At 37.4% G+C, this 18,858-nt stretch overlaps 1 protein-coding gene across 4 annotated transcripts in view; it reads left to right on the top strand.

Annotated features, from left to right (window-relative positions):
• DMD (dystrophin) overlaps positions 1–18,858 on the top strand; it is a 1,176,878-nt gene that overhangs the window by 989,050 nt on the left and 168,970 nt on the right. For all 4 annotated transcript variants that reach the window (XM_063343608.1, XM_063343591.1, XM_063343600.1 and 1 more), the window contains one exon: positions 16,421–16,564. In XM_063343608.1, coding sequence (XP_063199678.1) covers positions 16,421–16,564 — 144 coding nt within the window. The remainder of the gene's footprint in view (positions 1–16,420; positions 16,565–18,858) is intronic.

Below are 18,858 nucleotides of genomic sequence, written 5' to 3'. Positions count from 1 at the left end.
TCATTGCTGCTACAGAAATTTGAGGAGAAAATTTCTATTTAGCAGATTTTGCAGGAGGCAAGCCTACTGAAGTAAGTATTGTTTCAACAGTTTCCGTACTCATAGACTAGGCTGTATTTCGACCACTTACAAGCATTACTCCCTACCATAGCTATACTCCCTGTTATTCTTAGATTTTAAAACACGAAAAATACTAAAGCATTCCATATACAGAATTCTAGACTATGAATTAAGTTTTGATTATGTATTTTTAAATTCTTTGTACAATTAAAAGATGACAGCATCCATTTGTTGACCGCTGCATAGGAAACTATTTGCCTGCAGTGTAGGAGATAGAGGTGTCAATGTTGGCTTCAGACTACAACTGAAGTAATTACTGTTACAAATTCTTCTCAAGTTTACCATTTCATACATACATCATTCTGTGGTAGAATCATGCAATTATTATGATGTCTCCTTAGTCTTCTTTGAAACATATGTACATTTTTTTCAGTTTATTTTGAAGCCAGCTGTCACCACCAAAGTCTATAATCAATCTGAATTAAATCTCTTAATAAATTCTGTGATTTTTAAAAACTCATTCATACAGAGTAGCCATTTCCTCCTAATTCATTTGCCAGCTTTCCAAAACACAAAAAATCATCCCTGAGAAAATTAGAGATGACCTCTATAAACAGCTTTCGTAGATGTGAAATATTTGTAGACTAGAGATTGTTCTAAGTAAGATACTATAAAAGGGGAATGATCTAATGGCATTCTAGGGGACTTTAAGGTTTTAAACATAAATACAGTCAATAAAAACAGAATTTACAAAATGGCAAAAACTCTTCCACAGCTGCTTTAATTCTAATTATATTAAAGCATCCGTAGAGTATATCAGAACATAATAAACTTTATTTTAAAATAAACCAAAACCATATTTAAATTCACTGGAACACTTTGACATCCTACACATGTCCTTACTATATAGAATATTGTTGTAAATTTAAAACTCTGTGGACTTATCTATAATGAAAGCAATGGTTGAAGTTTGTTGAATTTGTTAACGGGTCAACTTTCAGGATGCTGTAAAACATCAAAGACACTTCCGCTGACTGCATTACGTAATTGGTCATACAGGCAGGTATCTTGTTATTACTTTTTCTTTCAAAGGTAGTTTTATACAACAGAGAATTTAGTAGGGTTGTTTGGTTGTCACTATTGGAGGCAACTTTTAATTTTCTAAGGCTTGTTTGAAATATGAAATTGGGTTAAAAACCATGGAGTGCTTCATCATGTAGTTGTACCAGCTGAAGTTAGTTCTGCTATGCTTCTTAGCTTGTACAAGATGAAAGTTACTCAGTTGTGTCCTGTGGTCTCTTAATCTCATTTTAACAGTTTATGAATGAATTTATTTTCTCACATGAAAAGAAGTATAATCACAAGTGGTTATTTAATATGTAATAGTCAGGTATTTGAAACTGATACAAATTTAATCTAAAAGTCTTATCTGATTTATGTTGTTGCTGTGTAATCAGTCACATAAGATTGGAGAGTTTGTTATGGCAATAACTATGACCATAGCCAATATCTAAGCCCATTTTAAATACCTGAAACAAACGGTCATTCCTTCTGCTGACTCCTTCTGCAATTAACTATATATTTCTGATCTCATATTAAGATGCTACCATTTTAGTTATAGTGAATGTTTTATGGAGACTAGATTACATAGGGTTTTTTGTCTATATCAAACTACATATTTTTAAGGAGTGACTACAAAATCATTTTCACATAAGGATAATAAGAAAATGACGAGCAGGCAGAGAAGTGAAATCTTAGAGCAGCCTTTTAAAACTAAGACTGCTCTTGACCATACTGCTTATTGGGAAATAGTAACATAATTGACATACAGAAACATTAATTCTGTTAACAAAGAGTAAGCAAATAATGGCTATTCTTTGATTAACTTTTTGGGGAGTCAGAACAACTAGTGTGAGAAACAGCCTCTTGTAGACCATTTTGTGAAAGAACCAGCACCTGGTAAAGAGCTGCATGAGATTTCACCCGCTTTGCACCAGATTTGTGTTAATTGTAGTAACACAATTATTAATAGAACAGATTGACTATTTTCTCTTTGATTAAGGACCCTTGGGTTAATACTGTTAACTTTTCCCTCACAGTAAGTGTAGAAAAATGCCTGAACTCTAAAGAAGAGAAAAAGCTGACCAGTAAAAAGTGGAAATCTTTTCTACCTCCAACCCAGTTTGGTAGAACATGCTATTATTAGATCAACTGATTTCATTTAGAGCCAAATTTTCCCTTGTGTGAACTCACCCTGCTGATTTCAGTGGGAGCTCAACATGCACATCTACAGGCAGAATTGGAGTTTTTAAGTATTGGTAATCTCTGATCTTGGTTTCTGATAGCCTGCTGAGAGAACTGGCTAGTACATGTATAAAGACTTGTCTGTCGTTTTATGCCTCTAAAGTTCAGAAATGAGGTCAGACCGGAACATTTTTAAGAGATTGTTCTTTATCAGTTTATCAGAAATAAGAATGTGACTTGAGCTTTTAGAAGGAGAAGTAAACATTAAGGTCTAAGTACCTAAGTGGCACAGTTATTGCAGGGACTCTGGCATTTAACATAGCTTTTTGTTTTGTTTTTAGTTTGCCACATAAAACCAGCACATATAGATACCAGTCTGATGATCAAATATTAACATCCCTGGATGTGACATTAAATAAAAGATGCTTTTTAACTGTTATGATTCTGTTCAAAAGTCTTCTTTCTCTAATAACTTGGAAATGTAAATATTTATCCAAGGAAAAAAGAGTACAATGCGAGTAACACTTTTCTTTTTACCATGGCACCATTTTATTCAGGCTTTCCTAAGTGAATGGGGCTCAGGGAGGTGCATGGCTAAAGGGAGAAGAATTACATCCAAGGAGTATTTGTAACAGAAATCTGATCTGCTATATATTGTCTGCTATTGAAACATTTCTCCGTAAAGCAAAAGGACATACCAGAAGTGAATATATAACCAGAGACATGTATGTTAAGTGAGACACGAGAGGAGGGAAAAGAGGGGAGTGCTAGAAATTAATTTTAATGTTGTCGGCTTTCTGTGAGGAGGCATTTTTTTTCCATGAAGAGAAGTCTGCCAGTATTATGGCTTTAATAAAATCTTTTCTTAAAACATTGACTCTCCTATTCCTGGGAATGTATTCTGTTGTTGTAACTATCAAGTGTGCAGATTCTGTAATGATAATGTTACTATGACATGGGCAAATCAATGAGCAAAATAAAATCAGTTTATCAAGCTCATACGCTGGTTCCCAGTAATTACTTAGGGACTGGTTGAAGTAGGGAGTGCAATGAATGTTAGATTGCCTGGGATGTTTATCAGTGACCCATTGCGCTATACTTTTCTCATTTTAATCTTTATATATTTAAAGCCTAATGGAGTTTCATTTCATTTTTTGTCCAAGGTTAACCCGTAATAAAACCTTATAATTACTGCTTAGCGCTTTTATAGTCCTTCTTATGTTCCAGATAGTATGAGTTAATTTTCTCAGCTTCTTTCTGAGACTGCAATAGAGGTAGTATTATCCCCAATTTACAAATAGGGCAATTGAATCAGTGACACTAATTTGTCCAGACAGCAATGCCACTCAAATTATTTTTATTCTGTTTAGCTTTTACCTGCAAATTGTTTTATTTTAGTTGGGTTCAATTATCCAGAGGATTAAGAATGACAACTTTCATCGGTTTCAGCAGGAGCCACAGCTTCCCAGAGCTGCAGCCTGCTCGGCAGCCTGCCACCCAGAAGGGTTTCAGCCTGAATGCCTGGGAAGGTGGGCGCTGCTCCTGGCACAGTTTCCCAGCCCGTGTCTGATGCTGCTATAAAAACCCTAGACCTGTTTAATTTTTTAAGTTTTATTTAACTGTCTCCTTTTCAGCATTTTATTTTCGTGTTCTTTCTTCCTAAATTTGCTTAAAAGGTACGTTGTTCTTGCTTATATTCTGCTAAAATCTGTTGTTAGAACCAAAATCCCTTCTCTGGCATTGTTGAAGGATGTTCTTATTAGACGTAAGAAGTCTATGAATTTCCACCTCGAGATTTTGACCTGGGTTTTCACCCATGCCCACTCCTCACACATCATACAGTGGTGGTGAAAAGGTTAAGATGGGAATTACAATATTAATTCAAGGATTGTAAAACATAGCTTTCAGCAAAACACTTGAACAGTCCCTCTGACCTGCATTCTTCTGGAGGTTTGAGACTGGATGGGCTGTAATAACTCCTTTTAGCTGCTCTACGAAAAACCTTGTTACCCTTGCTAGAGGTAGTAATTATCAACTTCATGAGGTTAAACATTATGAAATATTCACATGGTAAATTTAAAGACATGTTGGTATATTGTAAGTAAGCATGATCTTCCGTGTTGGGGAGAGGAGCAAATAAATCATAGAATCATCAAATGGTTAGAGTTGGAAGGGACCTTAAAGATCATCTAGTTCCAACCCCCCTGCCCTGGGCAGGGACACCTCCCACTAGACCAGGCTGCTCAAAGCCCCATCCAGCCTGGCCTTGAACACTTCCAGGGATGGGGCATCCACAGCTTCCCTGGGCAACCTGTTCCAGTGTCTCACCACCCTCACAGGAAAGAAGTTTTATTTTAAAATGGAAATAAAGATCTGTATATGCTTTTTTGTTAAAAAAGACAGGAGGAGGTTTTGAAGCTTCTTGTCTGAATTGTTTTAATGTTGGTTGAGTGTCAGAATATGATCAGAATATGATCTGTGTTTAAGTAGTGTCTAAGCTACGCTTTTGTATGGCCGTGTGAGGAATCCATGTTTTTCCTCCTGAGGTACAGGGCCTGCCTGCTGATCAAGTATGGAAGCTTGAGGTGTTTTGTAGTATCATGGTAGAGCTGTTGCAATCTCTCTGGTTTAAACTGTTTTCATTATTGTCAGTGAAATACTACATTTGCCTTTAAAATATCATGCTGCCTTACAACACAATAGAGATTTACTTTGTAGTAACTGTTTTCTGAGGGCAAGGAGAACTCCTGTGAATCTCTATTGCCTGAAAGAGCTTTTGGTAAAGAACATGGGTTATTCAACCTTTAATGTTTGTGTATATCTAATATACATTGTTCAGCAGTGAACTAACAGAGACAGACAATGTGTTGTTAATGGTTTAAAACCAGGTTTGACTGAGGCTCCACCGCCTGAGCATCTTTTCAAGTGCTTTTAGCTTTAATGATGCTGAATAAAACCATACTAAAGGACAAATTTTGTTTGTAAAAATTCCTTTATATTTTCTGTCCTTCATGTAGTGTGTGTTAGACTTTCAGATTACACTACGAAATGCTTCAAGTTACTTACAGTTCCTAGGCACTTCATCTCTTGATTGCCAGATGGTCTTCTTGGTTGCAAAGTAACTGAGTAACTAACTTTGATTATGTGGAAAAATTGGTGCAAAGAGTTCCTTTGTGAACACTTCAGCAGTGATGGGCTTTGCCATGTCATGGTTGTAGTTGTTCTAGCAGAGTGAATTACAGGCTAAATTTGCTCCTTTACATTTCCCCCTCCATGGAGGAGAACACAATTTCACAATAAATGGCAAGGCAGTAGCATAGACTGTATCTGTTCAAGGATCATAAAAATGCATATTAACTGTTGATCTAAAAAAATAAATAAATCAAGAATTCATAGGAACAGTGATATGTGTTTCAGGATATGTGCTTCCATTTATTAGCATGCTTCTGTTTACTAAATTAGACATCCTAATAATTGCTACAAATCATAGCTTTTTCCCTGGAAAGCTCAGAATAGAAGAAAACTGATATCTGGCATTAGTTAATTTTTCATTTGTTCTATTCAAATTTTAAAATCCTTATTTTTAAGGAAGTACTAAGTTAGTCTTCCAAATTGTAGGAAATAATTTTTGAAAAATTTAATGTTTTATCAGATTCAGAAATCTGGAATTCAGTAATGGGATAGGAATTAAAATGCATTTGATTTTCTTTCTCCCCTGATGTCGTCTGTTTGAACTATTTTTATCCCAGAGGAGGATTTATATTCTACTCTAGTGCATTCTTGCTTGGTCATTTCTGAGTTTATAAAAATATATAGGATGGAAAATCAAATCAGCTAAAATCCATTTTGTTTCAACACTGACTGTCCCCAGGAGCACGAGAATCAAATAAAAATACAGTGTGAGTTTGAAAGGAAGCTAAGTGTAGCATATTGAGCTAGCAGCTGACAATCCCAGGCTCCACTGAAATTTGAATCAGGATACACTAAACCCATCAGAGAAGAAACAGACTCATTTTGAATGAAAAAGATGGAGACTGTTAAACTGTCCTGGGTAGAGTGTGTCAGTTTGTTCTACCTTGTACAGTTTTAAATATAAAACCTGAAGATGGGCTTTGGCCCATGAATGCTTCTCCACTTGGACACTAAGGGAGCTGAGGTAGAGAAATGTCAGCGTGGGGAACCTGCTGTGGCCCAGGTATAAGACGGCCTCTCCTCACTGTGCAAATGGAGCCTGCTCTGATTTAGCTGCAGCTGCTGCTGGTGTAACCTGCCCCCCCCCCCCGCCCCCAACCCAACTTCATCTGACACAGAAGAGCTTTTCTCCCTCAGCCATCTCATATTTTCATCATGGTGCCAGATGTCCTTTTCTGTCTCTTTCACTAGTTACAAGACTTGAGGTTTAACACAGACCTGTGCTAGCAGGAGACTCTTCTATATAAGGGAATTCTTAAAGAAAATGCCAAACTGGCATGAGGCCACTGCCCTGTATAAGTGCCACTCACAGACCGGGGAAACAGACTTTCTTTGTAGGCAGTTGGCCTTTTCTTGAAATCTGCTTCTGATTAAGTGTCATAAACATCCATGGTGGAACACATAAGGGGATGGACTATTCACGCTCATAATTTTGGACATACGTAAGTCCTGATGGGATGCAGCTACGAGTGCTGAATGAGTTGGCAGATGTTGTTGCAAGGCCACTCTCAATTGTTTTCAAAAGGTCATGGCAGCTGGGAGAGATTCCTGAAGACTGGAAGGGAGCAAGTGTCACTCTTACCTCAAGAAGGGCAGGAAGGAGGACCCAGGGAACTACAGCTCAGTCGGCCTCACCTCAGTCCCTGGGAAGATGATGGAGAAGCTAATCCTTGAAACCACCTCCAGGCACGTGAAGGACAAGAAAGTTCCGTTAGATATACATCACTAGTGGGGTATCACAGGGGTTGGTACTGGTTCAATACCATTTAACATCTGCATTAGTGAACTGGACCCTGGGACAGAGCATACGCTCAGTAAGTATAGAGATGATACAAAAATGGGAGGAACAGCCAATATACCAGATGGTTGTGCTCCCATTCAGAGGGACCCTGACAGGATGGAGAATTATACCGAGAGGAATCTCATGAAGTTCAGCAAGGAGAAATGCCAAGTCCCGTGTCCTGGGAGAAATAGCCTCAAGCAACAGTATACACTGGGGGCCAACTGGCCATAAAACAGTTCTGCAGAGAAGGGCCTTGGGGTCCTGGTAGCCAAAAAGCTGACCGTAAACCAGAAATTCATGGCAAAGAAGGTCAATGGCATCCTGGGGTGCATTAGGAAAAGCATTGCCAGCAGGTTGAGGGAGGTGATCTTTCCTGGCTGCTCAGCCCTGGTGAGGCCATATCTGGAGTGCTGGGTCCAGATTTGGTCTCCCCAGTACAAGAGAGATACGGACTTAACTGGATCAAGTCCAGTGCAGGGCCCCAAATATGGTTACAGGACAGAAGCATCTTTCCTGTGAGGAGAGGCTGAGAGAACTGGAACTGCTCAGCCTTAAGAAAAGGTGGCTCAGGGTCTTATCAACATGTATAAACACCTGACGGGAGGGAATGAAGAAGAGGAAGATGGACTCTTCTCAGTACTGTCCATCAACAGAGCAAGAGGCAATGAGCACAAATTAAAAAACATGATGTTCCATCTGATTAAAAGAAGACACCTGTGGGTGGTCAAACACCAAAACAGATTTCCCAGAGAAGCCATGGAGTCTCCATCCTTGGAGATATTCAAAACCTGGCTGGATGTGGTCCTGGGAAACCTGCTTGTCAGTGACCCTGCTCTGAGCAGAGGGACTAGACTAGGTGATCTCAAGAGGTGCCTTCCAACTTCAGTCATTCTGTGATTCTGTGTTTCTGCAATAGCGATGTTAACTCTATTTTTAGAAGTTCTGGATCTGGCAATTAATTTGTCATTTCCTCTTAGAGATAATTAAAGAAAGTAGTATGCTCAAATTAAATGACATGCTGTAATAATTGATTACATCTTCTTAGGCTATAATCTGTCTACAAAATCATCAATACAATAAAGCCTTATTACCTACCCACAAAATAGAAGATTGATGAGAAATTTGCTTATTACTCATTAGTCTTTTCTACTTGGCAACTTTTTTTTTTTTTCATTTTTCAGTGTATTTTTCAGGACAGTTTAGAGTTTTGTGAAAGTGAAAAATTTCTTTAGTGCATGATTTGCAATGATTTTCACAAATAGATGTATAAAAAGATGTAGAATCTCTTATTTAATCACTAATAAAAGTAAGAAATTTGTGTGCTAACCTTCAGCTTTCATAGGTGCCTAAGCCTGCATACTCTTGAAACGTTTATTAGGAAGTACAGAACATTTCATTTCTAAATATAGCTGCTACAATGTTTAGCCCTATTTAAAGTCTAAGTGTGGACTGCCTAAATAATAAATACCAGTGGTGGAAAACTAAAGATGGTTTGTCATTATTTTCAAATTATTACTATTTTTGTTGGGGTTTTTTGTTGGTTTTTTTTTTCCACCCTTCTAAAGAATAATAAGCAATGTGTCAAATTCCTTGGGTTGAGGCTTGTAAAATAAAGAACTTCAGTGAAAAGGGATACTATCTACTGAAGTCTTGCATATACTATCTCTGGGAGAAACTGGCTTTGGGATCAATTCTGATTTCCCTTGTTGTGCTCAAATCAAACCTGGTGTTGCTATAATTGACAGTTCTTAAAATATGAGAAGAAAAAGTAGAGGTTAAACCAAATTGCCTTTAACATGTTAGACAGGCATCTGTGCCTGTTTCGTTCATAACCAAAAAATAAAGACACAGACTCCTTTTCAAAAGCTCGTGTTGAACATTTAAGATATTTGGTGCATTGGTAAAATTAATTTTGTCTCCTTTAACTTTTCTTTCAAGAAGGGAAGGGTACTACTGTATATCTGCTGAGATTCGTGGTCCTTCCTTTCATGAGTGTGGGAAATGTTAATGAGTCTTGATCTTTACTAATGTGTTCAGGATGAGGACAATATAGTCGGAAAGCATTATGACACTATAGTTGTAGTGTAATTGTTTATACATGGTCTTACAGAGATTTTTCTAAACTCATAAACATAAGTCCAAATGTTGTTAAGGCTACATGAGGGACAAAAATAGCAAAAAATTAATATGCTCCCAAGCTATTTTTCATTGGAGAAATATTTCAGATAAGTAGAAGCCAGTAAGAATAGTGACTGTATTTGAAATCATAATTGAAAAGCTCAATTACTTTTTTTAACTTTGGGGTTCAACAATTGTGTAACAATTGCAAATAAGTAATTATTAGATGGTATCTGTTTATTTAATATAATTTTTAAGACAAATACAGCTAAACTCAGTCTCAGTACTACTGACATGTACGTAAGAATATATGTGCATGCTGTTATTTTCCTTTTATCAGTGTGGTGAGTGGTAAGCAATGATGATTTCTTGCTCTTAGTACAGCTGCATAATTGATGTTTGTTTTGACAAGGCACTGGTATTGTCTGTTCCGGACTACATCTAGACTCATATGGTAGGTGTTGGGATCAGTAGGAATAAACACAGTAAGAGAAAAAGCAATTGTAATGACCCATTGACATTTTACAGTAGAAAACAATAAATAAAAGCCAGCCTGTATTTTACTTTCATTTTTGTCCGTGAATAAGGAACAAGTACTCTTCTGAGAATGCAGTTCCTCTTCAGGGTGTATTTTCCAAGTAGCATAGTGTGATTTAGTCACACTATTCCATTAACTCCAGTGGGCCAGAAGTTACAGGCCCTTGATTTAATTTTGGTTGGATTCCTGAATACTATGTTTGACTTGTTAGCAAGCTGTTGCACATGTAATTGAGGGAGAGAGGGGTTAAGAAATGGAAAACATGCATTGTGGAGTCAATGTTCCTTCCTGAATTTTCATTTATGAATTTTGTGATGGCAACTCCCTGAAGCTAGCAAAGTACATAATATCTCTGATGTTATTGAAATAAGCTTGTTTAATATTTATTTAATCTTCTACTCAAATGATTCATAAATTTCCTTTGAGATTTCATGGGATTAATCTACGGATCCTAAAAAAACGAGCCCTCTCCATGGCATTGACAAAAGCCGTCTTACTTTTGTGAATCTTAAAACATAAAGACGTAGACTTTTTATATTTTATCTATCTCCTGAACATTGGGCAGCCTTCCAAAGAAGAAGTCAACGCTCTTCTATATGTTAGGGTTCACTAAAGAAAAGAAAAAAGGGAATGAAACCCCACTGGTATGGCATGTGAAATGTGGGCAGAAGTAAATCTTAAAAACAGTCTAATCATATTTAAAGAAAAAACATAAAATTTTCATTAATAGAGTTGTTATTCTAGAAAGAAGTGAGGGCTATGTGGTGGCTTTTACTACTTTGAACAGGATACCCAAAGCACAACCGAAAATATGCAGAAAAGGACCTGTAAGTAATCTGTAAGGGAGTGTAGGCCATTTGGCATTCCAAAAGGATTTTAAGAAGGTCTTTCAGCAAAGAAACTAAGTCGCAGTGGGATGACAGAGAAGGTCTTCATGTGAATAAATAACCAGTTATCTCATTATCGTAAAAGATAGAATCATAGAATTGTTTAGGTTGGAAAAGACCCTTCAAGTCCACTGTTAACCTAGCACTACCGAGTCCACCACTAAACCATGTCTTTAAGCACCGCATCTACCCATCTTTTTAAGTTCCTCCAGGGGTGGTGACTCCACCACTTCCCTGGGCAGCCTTTTCCAATGCTTGACAACCCTTGCAGTGAAGAAATTTTTCCCAATATCCAACCTAAACCTCCCCTGGTGCAACTTGAAGCCATTTCCTCTTGTCCTATTGCTTGTTACTTGGGAGAAGAGACCAACCCCCACCTCTCTACAGCCTCCTTTCAGGTAGTTGTAGAGAGAGCGATAAGGTCTCCTCTCAGTCTCCTTTTCTCCAGAGTGAACAACCTCAGTTCCCTCAGACCCTCCTCATAAGACATGCTCTAAATCCTTCGTTTCTAGATGGAAAACAAAAGGCAGAGGTCAATTTTCCCAATGAGGGAGATGATTCTTTGTGCTCCAGACGGTCTACTCTGTCCAGCCTGCATGTCAATGAGCTGGAAAGGAAAATTAATAATGCAGTGACACATCTTGTTGATGATACAAACCTATTGAAAGTATTTAAGATGAAGACAGATTGCAAACAGCTATAGAGAAAACCTCACAGTACTGCCTGGCAGCAAAATGATGGCAGGTGAAGTTGAATGCTGATAAATCTCAAGCAAAGCATGTGGAAACAGCAATTCCGACGTTACATGCCCAGCACTGAGCTCTCCTTTAGCTCTTTTAAGCATTCCTTTAGCAGTCATGAAAGAGATCTTGGAATCAACAGTCCTCTGAAAACATCACATCAATACTCATGACTGTTCAGAAATCCAAATGAAATGCTAGGAATTACTGGAAAAGCAGAAAATATCATGATGCCACGGTGTAAGTCCCCGGTGTACCCATATTATGTATATTGTTGGCAGTGTTTTCGATCCCCAATCTAAAAAAAATATAGCAGGTTAGGTAAAAAGAATGAAAAGCTCCTATACGAGGACAGAATAAATGGTGTAGGAGTGGGATTTGTTTTGTGTCATTTCTCATCTGCCGGGTAGGTGTCTGCATGTGAACTAGTTGCCTAGGTTCCCAATACAGTCAATGAAAATCTGCTCAGTTGGTTGCTGCAATTCAGAATGTGATTCATGCCACCCTATAGCAAAACCTTACGTTATGTTCAACTCCTGGTTTTGATTAGCTATTGAATATAAAGGGACTATATGGTGACTTGCTCAGATGTAAATACCTTATAGGTAACTACATTGAATCAAATATATCTCTGTCTTTGTATCTTAAACGTGGAAGAAGGGAAAAATATGATGGAGGGTTTGCAGAATTTGCAGCAGCACAAATAAAATCCATTAGGAGTGGTTGATCACTGTCTCTCATGAGCTAAGAATTAGGGAAGGTCTCAAGTGATAGGTTTTTAAAAAGTAAAAAAAAGAGGTGTTTCTTCAACCTAAATATTGAGCTTACTGTAGGGGAATTTTGGATAGTAAAAGCCTATGTTAGTTCAAAAATTAATTAATAATTTCATGGCAGATGAGTCCATCAAGGTCTGATTGACACACACATACAACTTCTCAGCTCCAGAATCTCTGAGACCCAAATTCCTGAGCTAGAAGAGTGCAGCAAGGAGCCAGGGAAGCTGGTGCTTTCCCTTATCTTCTTCCTTAAGCAACTGTATTGGTTACTATCAGACAAGCGACTGGACGAGATGAGCTTTTCATCTGACTGATTACAGCCACTGTGTCTTCTAGACTTTTAGTATTTGGCTTGTTAGGATGTCTTCTAGAGTTCTTGCTAATTTTCCACGTCATTTTAAAGTATGTTCTAACAGGACTGTACGGATCATTTAAAATCCAATCTACCACCTACAGTATCACATACCGTTGAAATTCTTTCTTGCATAAGGACAGTTATAATGAAGATAATTTGGGGCTGGTTCTTCTATTACTGTTCACACTGAGAAGTCATTTACATCCTGAGCAATTTAATTGGTTCAAATAGGTCTCCTTATGGTAGAGGTACACTACTCACCATGTATATTTGTTTTTAAATTACCAGCGATATAGTCCCCTAAATTTTTCTGATGTAAACCTGTGATATGTATAGTATTTTTTATGCAGAAGGAAAAAAATAGAAAAGTGTATCGGTCTTACACCGTACAAACTGATTATTAAAAATATAAACATTTCTGTAAAACATTTAATCATACTGATGAAAATTACAATCCAGTAGAAATTCTAAATTTCTGCTTCTACAGATGCCAAGTACTAATAAAAATGCTAGTAAAAATTCAGGCTTAGTAATGATAGAATACAGAATACAGAATTTAAAGATGGTGAAAAAGCTGTTGTATTTCATGCTTTGGAAAATTAGCATAATGCTGCAAAAACCAGTGTCTTTGCAGCAGAAAAAGCAATCAATGAAGACATTAATTGAAATGGGGGCAGAAGATAAGTTTTATTTTTTACTTCCATATGTATTTCTGTCATTTGATTTTTTTTGTTGTGACTTGCTTCTGTGCCTTAGCCTTTCTGCTCTGTAAAATTACTTAATCAAAAAACATGTTGACTAATTATGAAGGATCTTCTATTTCACTGTAATATTTCACTGTATAATGATTGTGTGATTTACCTAATCATTTATGTCGGTCTTCAGGTGAGACCAGTACTTTCAAGTCAACATTGCAGATGCAAATTGGTCTGGAATCAGCCAGATACTTAAGTATATGTTTAAAAACAAGTGGTGTATAAGCTTAGTCCTGTGTGCTTTGCCCAAGCAATGAAGTTTTCAATCAATGCCTGATCCTATTGCCATACAAATTAATAGAAAATTACCTTGGTTTAATGCAGGAACTGCATTAAAATCCATTGCAGTGTGGGGACTGATCTTTCCATCCATTGATCTGTGTTTATTCTATCAGGTTTTTTTTTAAATTTTATATAAATTTTAAATCTATAAAAATGTATACATGTATATATTTATATTTATATACAGTGTGGGCATTGGTAACGCTAGCTGAGAGGTGTTCTCTCATCTTGGAAACCAAGTACCACTGGAGGAACCAAGTTGACCATCCCCAGTATAAGGCCCAGAGTCACAGCCGAGGACCTTGGGCCACTGAAACTAACATATCATGGAAAAAAGCAGTAAAATAATTATTTGCAAGTGAAGTGTTCTCACAATGGTGTGTATATCTATCTATCTATCTATCTATCTATCTATCTATCTATCTATCTATCTATCTATCTTCAGCCTTTGTGGCCTTTACCTTGCAAGATCAAATGTCTATTTTTAAAGCATATTGTTTGTTCTCTAAACTTAATTACTAACTAAAATGATCCAGGTAAGCACATGTATAACTCTGTGAGATAAAACCAAGTAGGTGAGCTCTTTTCCTTTTCTTTGTATCACAGACCTTGCTCTACACTACACTGTAAATCAGTATTCTCTCCAGTAATGTTGGTTGTGTTCCAGTGGTATAAAACTGGTAAAATGGAGAAGTCAACTGTTATGTCATAGAATCATAGAATCATAGGGTTGGAAGGGACCTCTGGAGATCATCTAGTCCAACCCCCCTGCCAGGGCAGGGTAACCCAGAGCAGGTTGCACAGGAACGCGTCCAGGTGGGTTTGGAATGTCTCCAGAGACGGAGACTCCACCACCTCTCTGGGCAGCCTGGTCCAGTGCTCTGCCACCCTCAGGGTAAAGAAGTTCCTCCTCATGTTTAGATGGAACTTCCTATGCTCAAGTTTGTGCCCATTACCTCTTGTCCTGTCCCCGGGCACCACTGAAAAGAGCCTGGCCCCATCCTCCTGACACCCACCCTTTAAGTATTTATAAGTGTCGATAAGGTCCCCCCTCAGATGTCTTTTTTTGAGACTGAAGAGACCCAAATCCCTCAGCCTTTCTTCATAAGAGAGGTGCTCCAGTCCCCTAATCCTCTTGGTAGCTCTCTGCTGCACCCTCTCCAGCAGTTCCCTGTCCTTCTTGAACCGGGGAGCCCAGAACTGGACACAGTACTCCAGATGTGTCCTCACCAAGGCAGAGTAGAGGGGGAGAATGACCTTCTTGACCTGCTGGCCACACTCTTCTTGATGCACCCCAAGATGCACCCCATGTCATGAACTTGATGTGTGCCTCTTCTCTCACATCACGGCACTTGCATCGTTCCCGGCACTTCCCTTTACAAAATGCACATCACTTCTGATTGTGTATTCTACAGATTTATCATTAGAGTCATTCACTGTACATGAGTGCCACTTAAGTCAGTCTAACTCCTCATGTTATAGGGTAATTTAACATAATTAGGGGAAGTCAAGTCTGGTTTTGAAAGACATTTGAGGAACAATTTTTCAATGATGTTTACCTTTAGAGCAGTTCGTGGCATTCTAGTGTCTACAAATGTCTTCATACTATTTACTTCTAAGGTTCACTGAGATATTGGATGGGCTTTTTTGACCTTTTTTGCATCACGTGTTGATTAAATGATTGCTAGGCAATAATTTCAAGTTATTTGATGAACTAAAATGAGACGCAGACCATGTGTGGTCTGTATTAAAAGTGCTGCGAGAAAGGAACTAGAAAGCAAGACTAATATAGTAAGTAAATTATCCTGCCTTTGTGTGCAGACATCATATGACAATAAAATGTACTCCTGAAAATGAGAAAATTTTTCCCTTAGAAATGGCTCATTGTTACATTTTGACATATTTTATCACGTTACAGATTCATAAATGTCTCCTTAGAAAAGATAGATACGGAACAGTGGAAGAGCTGCATAGAGATTCCTCTCTTCGATAGAGTCATGGTGCCCTGAGTTTGTCTGATTTTGCTCAGATGCATAATGGAAGTATCATCATCAGGTTGTTGCTTTTAAAATCAAGAAACTTGTAGCTAGCAACTTCTGGTTTTCACATACATTACTGAAATTTATAGCTAGGCCCCTCTTATGCTTAGTTTTAAAGGCTATGTTACAAAATACATTCTTTAATTTTTTCTGAAATATGAGTCATGTAGGCCAGTTTGGGATTCATAGCAAAAAGATTTTTTTTTTTTTTTTGTACTTCCCATTACTAACATTTTGGGAACAGCGGTCTTCCTCCGTTTTCATGTGTTCAACAGCACTTATCACTGCCATCACTTACCACTCTTGTCCATCCCAAGGAATGTGTGCTACACACGCGTAAAGGATGAGACGGGAGGGAAGCATGTTCTGCAGTGCACATTCTGGTGGCTGTGCTGGTTAGAGAGTTGGCCTAACTGACCGAAAATTGCTACAAAGGCTCCAACTTTATATCACCTTCTGAAATGCTGGGCCTTACCCTTGAGACCTAAAGTCCATGTGAAGTTATATAAAAAGGTTGTTAACTGTGTCATGACCAGTACACTCCTTCCTTTCAGCCTGACGTGGAATACCTTTACATTACTAATCAGCTGGTAGCAGAGCCAGTAGTTTTTGAAGTTAGTGCTTATCTTTATTTATGTTTAATTCACACAGGTTTATCGAGCAGAACTTGTACCCCTTAAAGAAAAGGTGCATCAAGTCAATGAGCTCGCTCACCAGTTCACTCCTGATATTCAACTCTCCCAGTACAGTCTCAGCTGTGTGGAAGACCTGAACACGAGGTGGAAGGTGCTACAGGTACATTTCCTATGACTTTTTTCTGTATACTGTGTTTAAGTAAATATTTTTTTATTTCTGCGTGCTTGTTTTTTCCCCGTGGAATAACACTAAAGTTGTACTAAGGAATGAAAGAGGAAGCAGGCTTTCAGTAATGGTGTCTCTATGAGAAAATAGGAGTTAAAGCTGACGCTGTATTTTTATATGTTTCTGAATACTTTATCAAGTAGAAATCGGGTAACCCACTTTTTCCTACAGTTGAAGTTCTCATACACTTAAAATACTTAATAGTTTATTTACCTTTTAATATTAATACTTAGCAATTCTGGCTGACAACTATATCATGTGATCGTTTCTTTTAACTGGCTGATCCATGTTTTACAGATATTTTTATAGCGTGTGTGGAAGATTCACAAAAGACAGTTTACTTCTGCTGCTTCATTCCTTATACTATTTACAGGAGCAGCAGTTCTAAATAAATTCCTCATAGGCAGATTAATGATTCTGGGCAGTGGAACCTCTTAAAGTCACACCTGTAGAATCAATTATAAAATTACAAGGCATTACATGCATTCAGGTAATTAGCAGGATTTGGTACTGCAAGTAAAGCCCTTCAGAAAGGGATTTTATAAATTGAACTCTAATGCAGGAAAAATATTAAGATATATTATGAAATTAAGGTGAGCATAACTAGTGGTTGAATCACCGTCCCTGGAGGTATTTAAAAGATGGGTAGATGTGGTGCTTAGGGACATGGTTTAGTGGTAGTTTTGGCAGTGTTAGGTTAATGGTTGGATTTGATGCTCTTAAAGATCCCTTCCAGCCTAGACTGTTCTATGATCCTGTACGTATTTAAAAATATACAAATTCTTTGGATTTTTTTGTTTCCATATATGTCACTTAAATTTTAGATTATTTTGTGTTACCTTGCCATAAAGACTTCAAATATATACAGTTTTTCCAAAATGGCCTGTATCTTACCTTAGAATTTTAGGAACAGTGTGCGTGAGAGAGCGTGTGTAAGCATGTGTGCAATGGTATATGCTGATGTAGGTCCCACAGCACGGGAGTAATGTTATGATTAAAAGAACATAAATGCAATTAAATTAACTACATTAATTACTGGATTTTGCTCACTATTTTATTTTTTGCTCCATCACAGCTTCATATTTTGAAATTGTGTCATTGTATTTACTTTAATCTAGTGCAAAAATATAGAAGTGTGGAGGTTAATAAAGAGTTTTGCCTTTGGAGTGTTACCTCCAAACATTAGCAATGGACAAAAAAATTCCCTCTTGTCCTACATACAGAGAAAAAATCATGGTGCTGCCAGCTCTTATAGTCAGTAAGAGGTTATTGCTTCTTTATTGCTTCTCCAAAAGAAATCTCACAGCTCTCTGTCATCTCCAGTTTATCACAGTTCATGCAGATATTAACAGGATTTATTTTTTTCTTTTTCCTAAATCAGCAGTTTGCAGTGAGAGTGCTGGTTTAAGTAAAAGATCATTAGTCCTAGGTCTTTGTTTATTAGTATCCACTTTTTCCCAGATCCTCAGGATAGAGTTCAGGTAATATTACTAAAGCAGATCAACATAAATCTGGAAGAGAAAATAAGTATTCCCAAAATGTTTATCCCACATATGAGAGAAATTGCATCTGTTTCATTTAAAAAGAAAAAAAAACAGATGGGTTAAAAAAATTACTGTGATTCATTGAAAAACACCTTATTTCACTAACAAAATAGTTAACCGAGTTCCAATGGTTTGCTGAAATACTTCATTACTTCAGCAAGAAATAAGGGAAAGCGGGAAATTTTTTCAGAGTGAAAGCATCCGTGGTGTGAAAAAGTCACACTTTCTGAGAGAAAGCCCAAGACAAATGTTTTGTCGTTATGATTCATGAAAGCATTAGACAGAGTGCCAACTTGACATTCTAGACTGTTTAAAAATATATAGGGCAAAACACATGTTCACACACATTTCAAAGATGATACGCTCTTTTTGTGCAGAGTACAAGAAGTGTTGTGAACAATTTGCTTTTCCTTGTAAATTATTGTCTTGATTTATCAAATCCAGAGTATTTGGAAAAAAAAAGTGTTTCATCTTCTATGAAGATAGATACTTGGAGGCAGTATGTCAAAGTGAGAAGTTAGAGCTGATGGAACAGATAGTTAATTGGAATGTTATGGTTTACTGTCTTTTTTCATATTTACCTAAATGTCATCTGGAAGATACGGAGAGCAAGGTGAAAACACTGCAGCAGATTTTTAAACACATCCTGAGGGGAAAAGACATAACTAACTTTGAAGGAGTATC

This window comes from Chroicocephalus ridibundus, chromosome 1 (assembly GCF_963924245.1).
Source record: "Chroicocephalus ridibundus chromosome 1, bChrRid1.1, whole genome shotgun sequence".
NCBI lineage: Eukaryota > Metazoa > Chordata > Aves > Charadriiformes > Laridae > Chroicocephalus > Chroicocephalus ridibundus.
The sequence above is the reverse complement of the archived record's forward strand: the minus strand, read 5'-3'. Positions and strand labels throughout refer to the sequence as shown.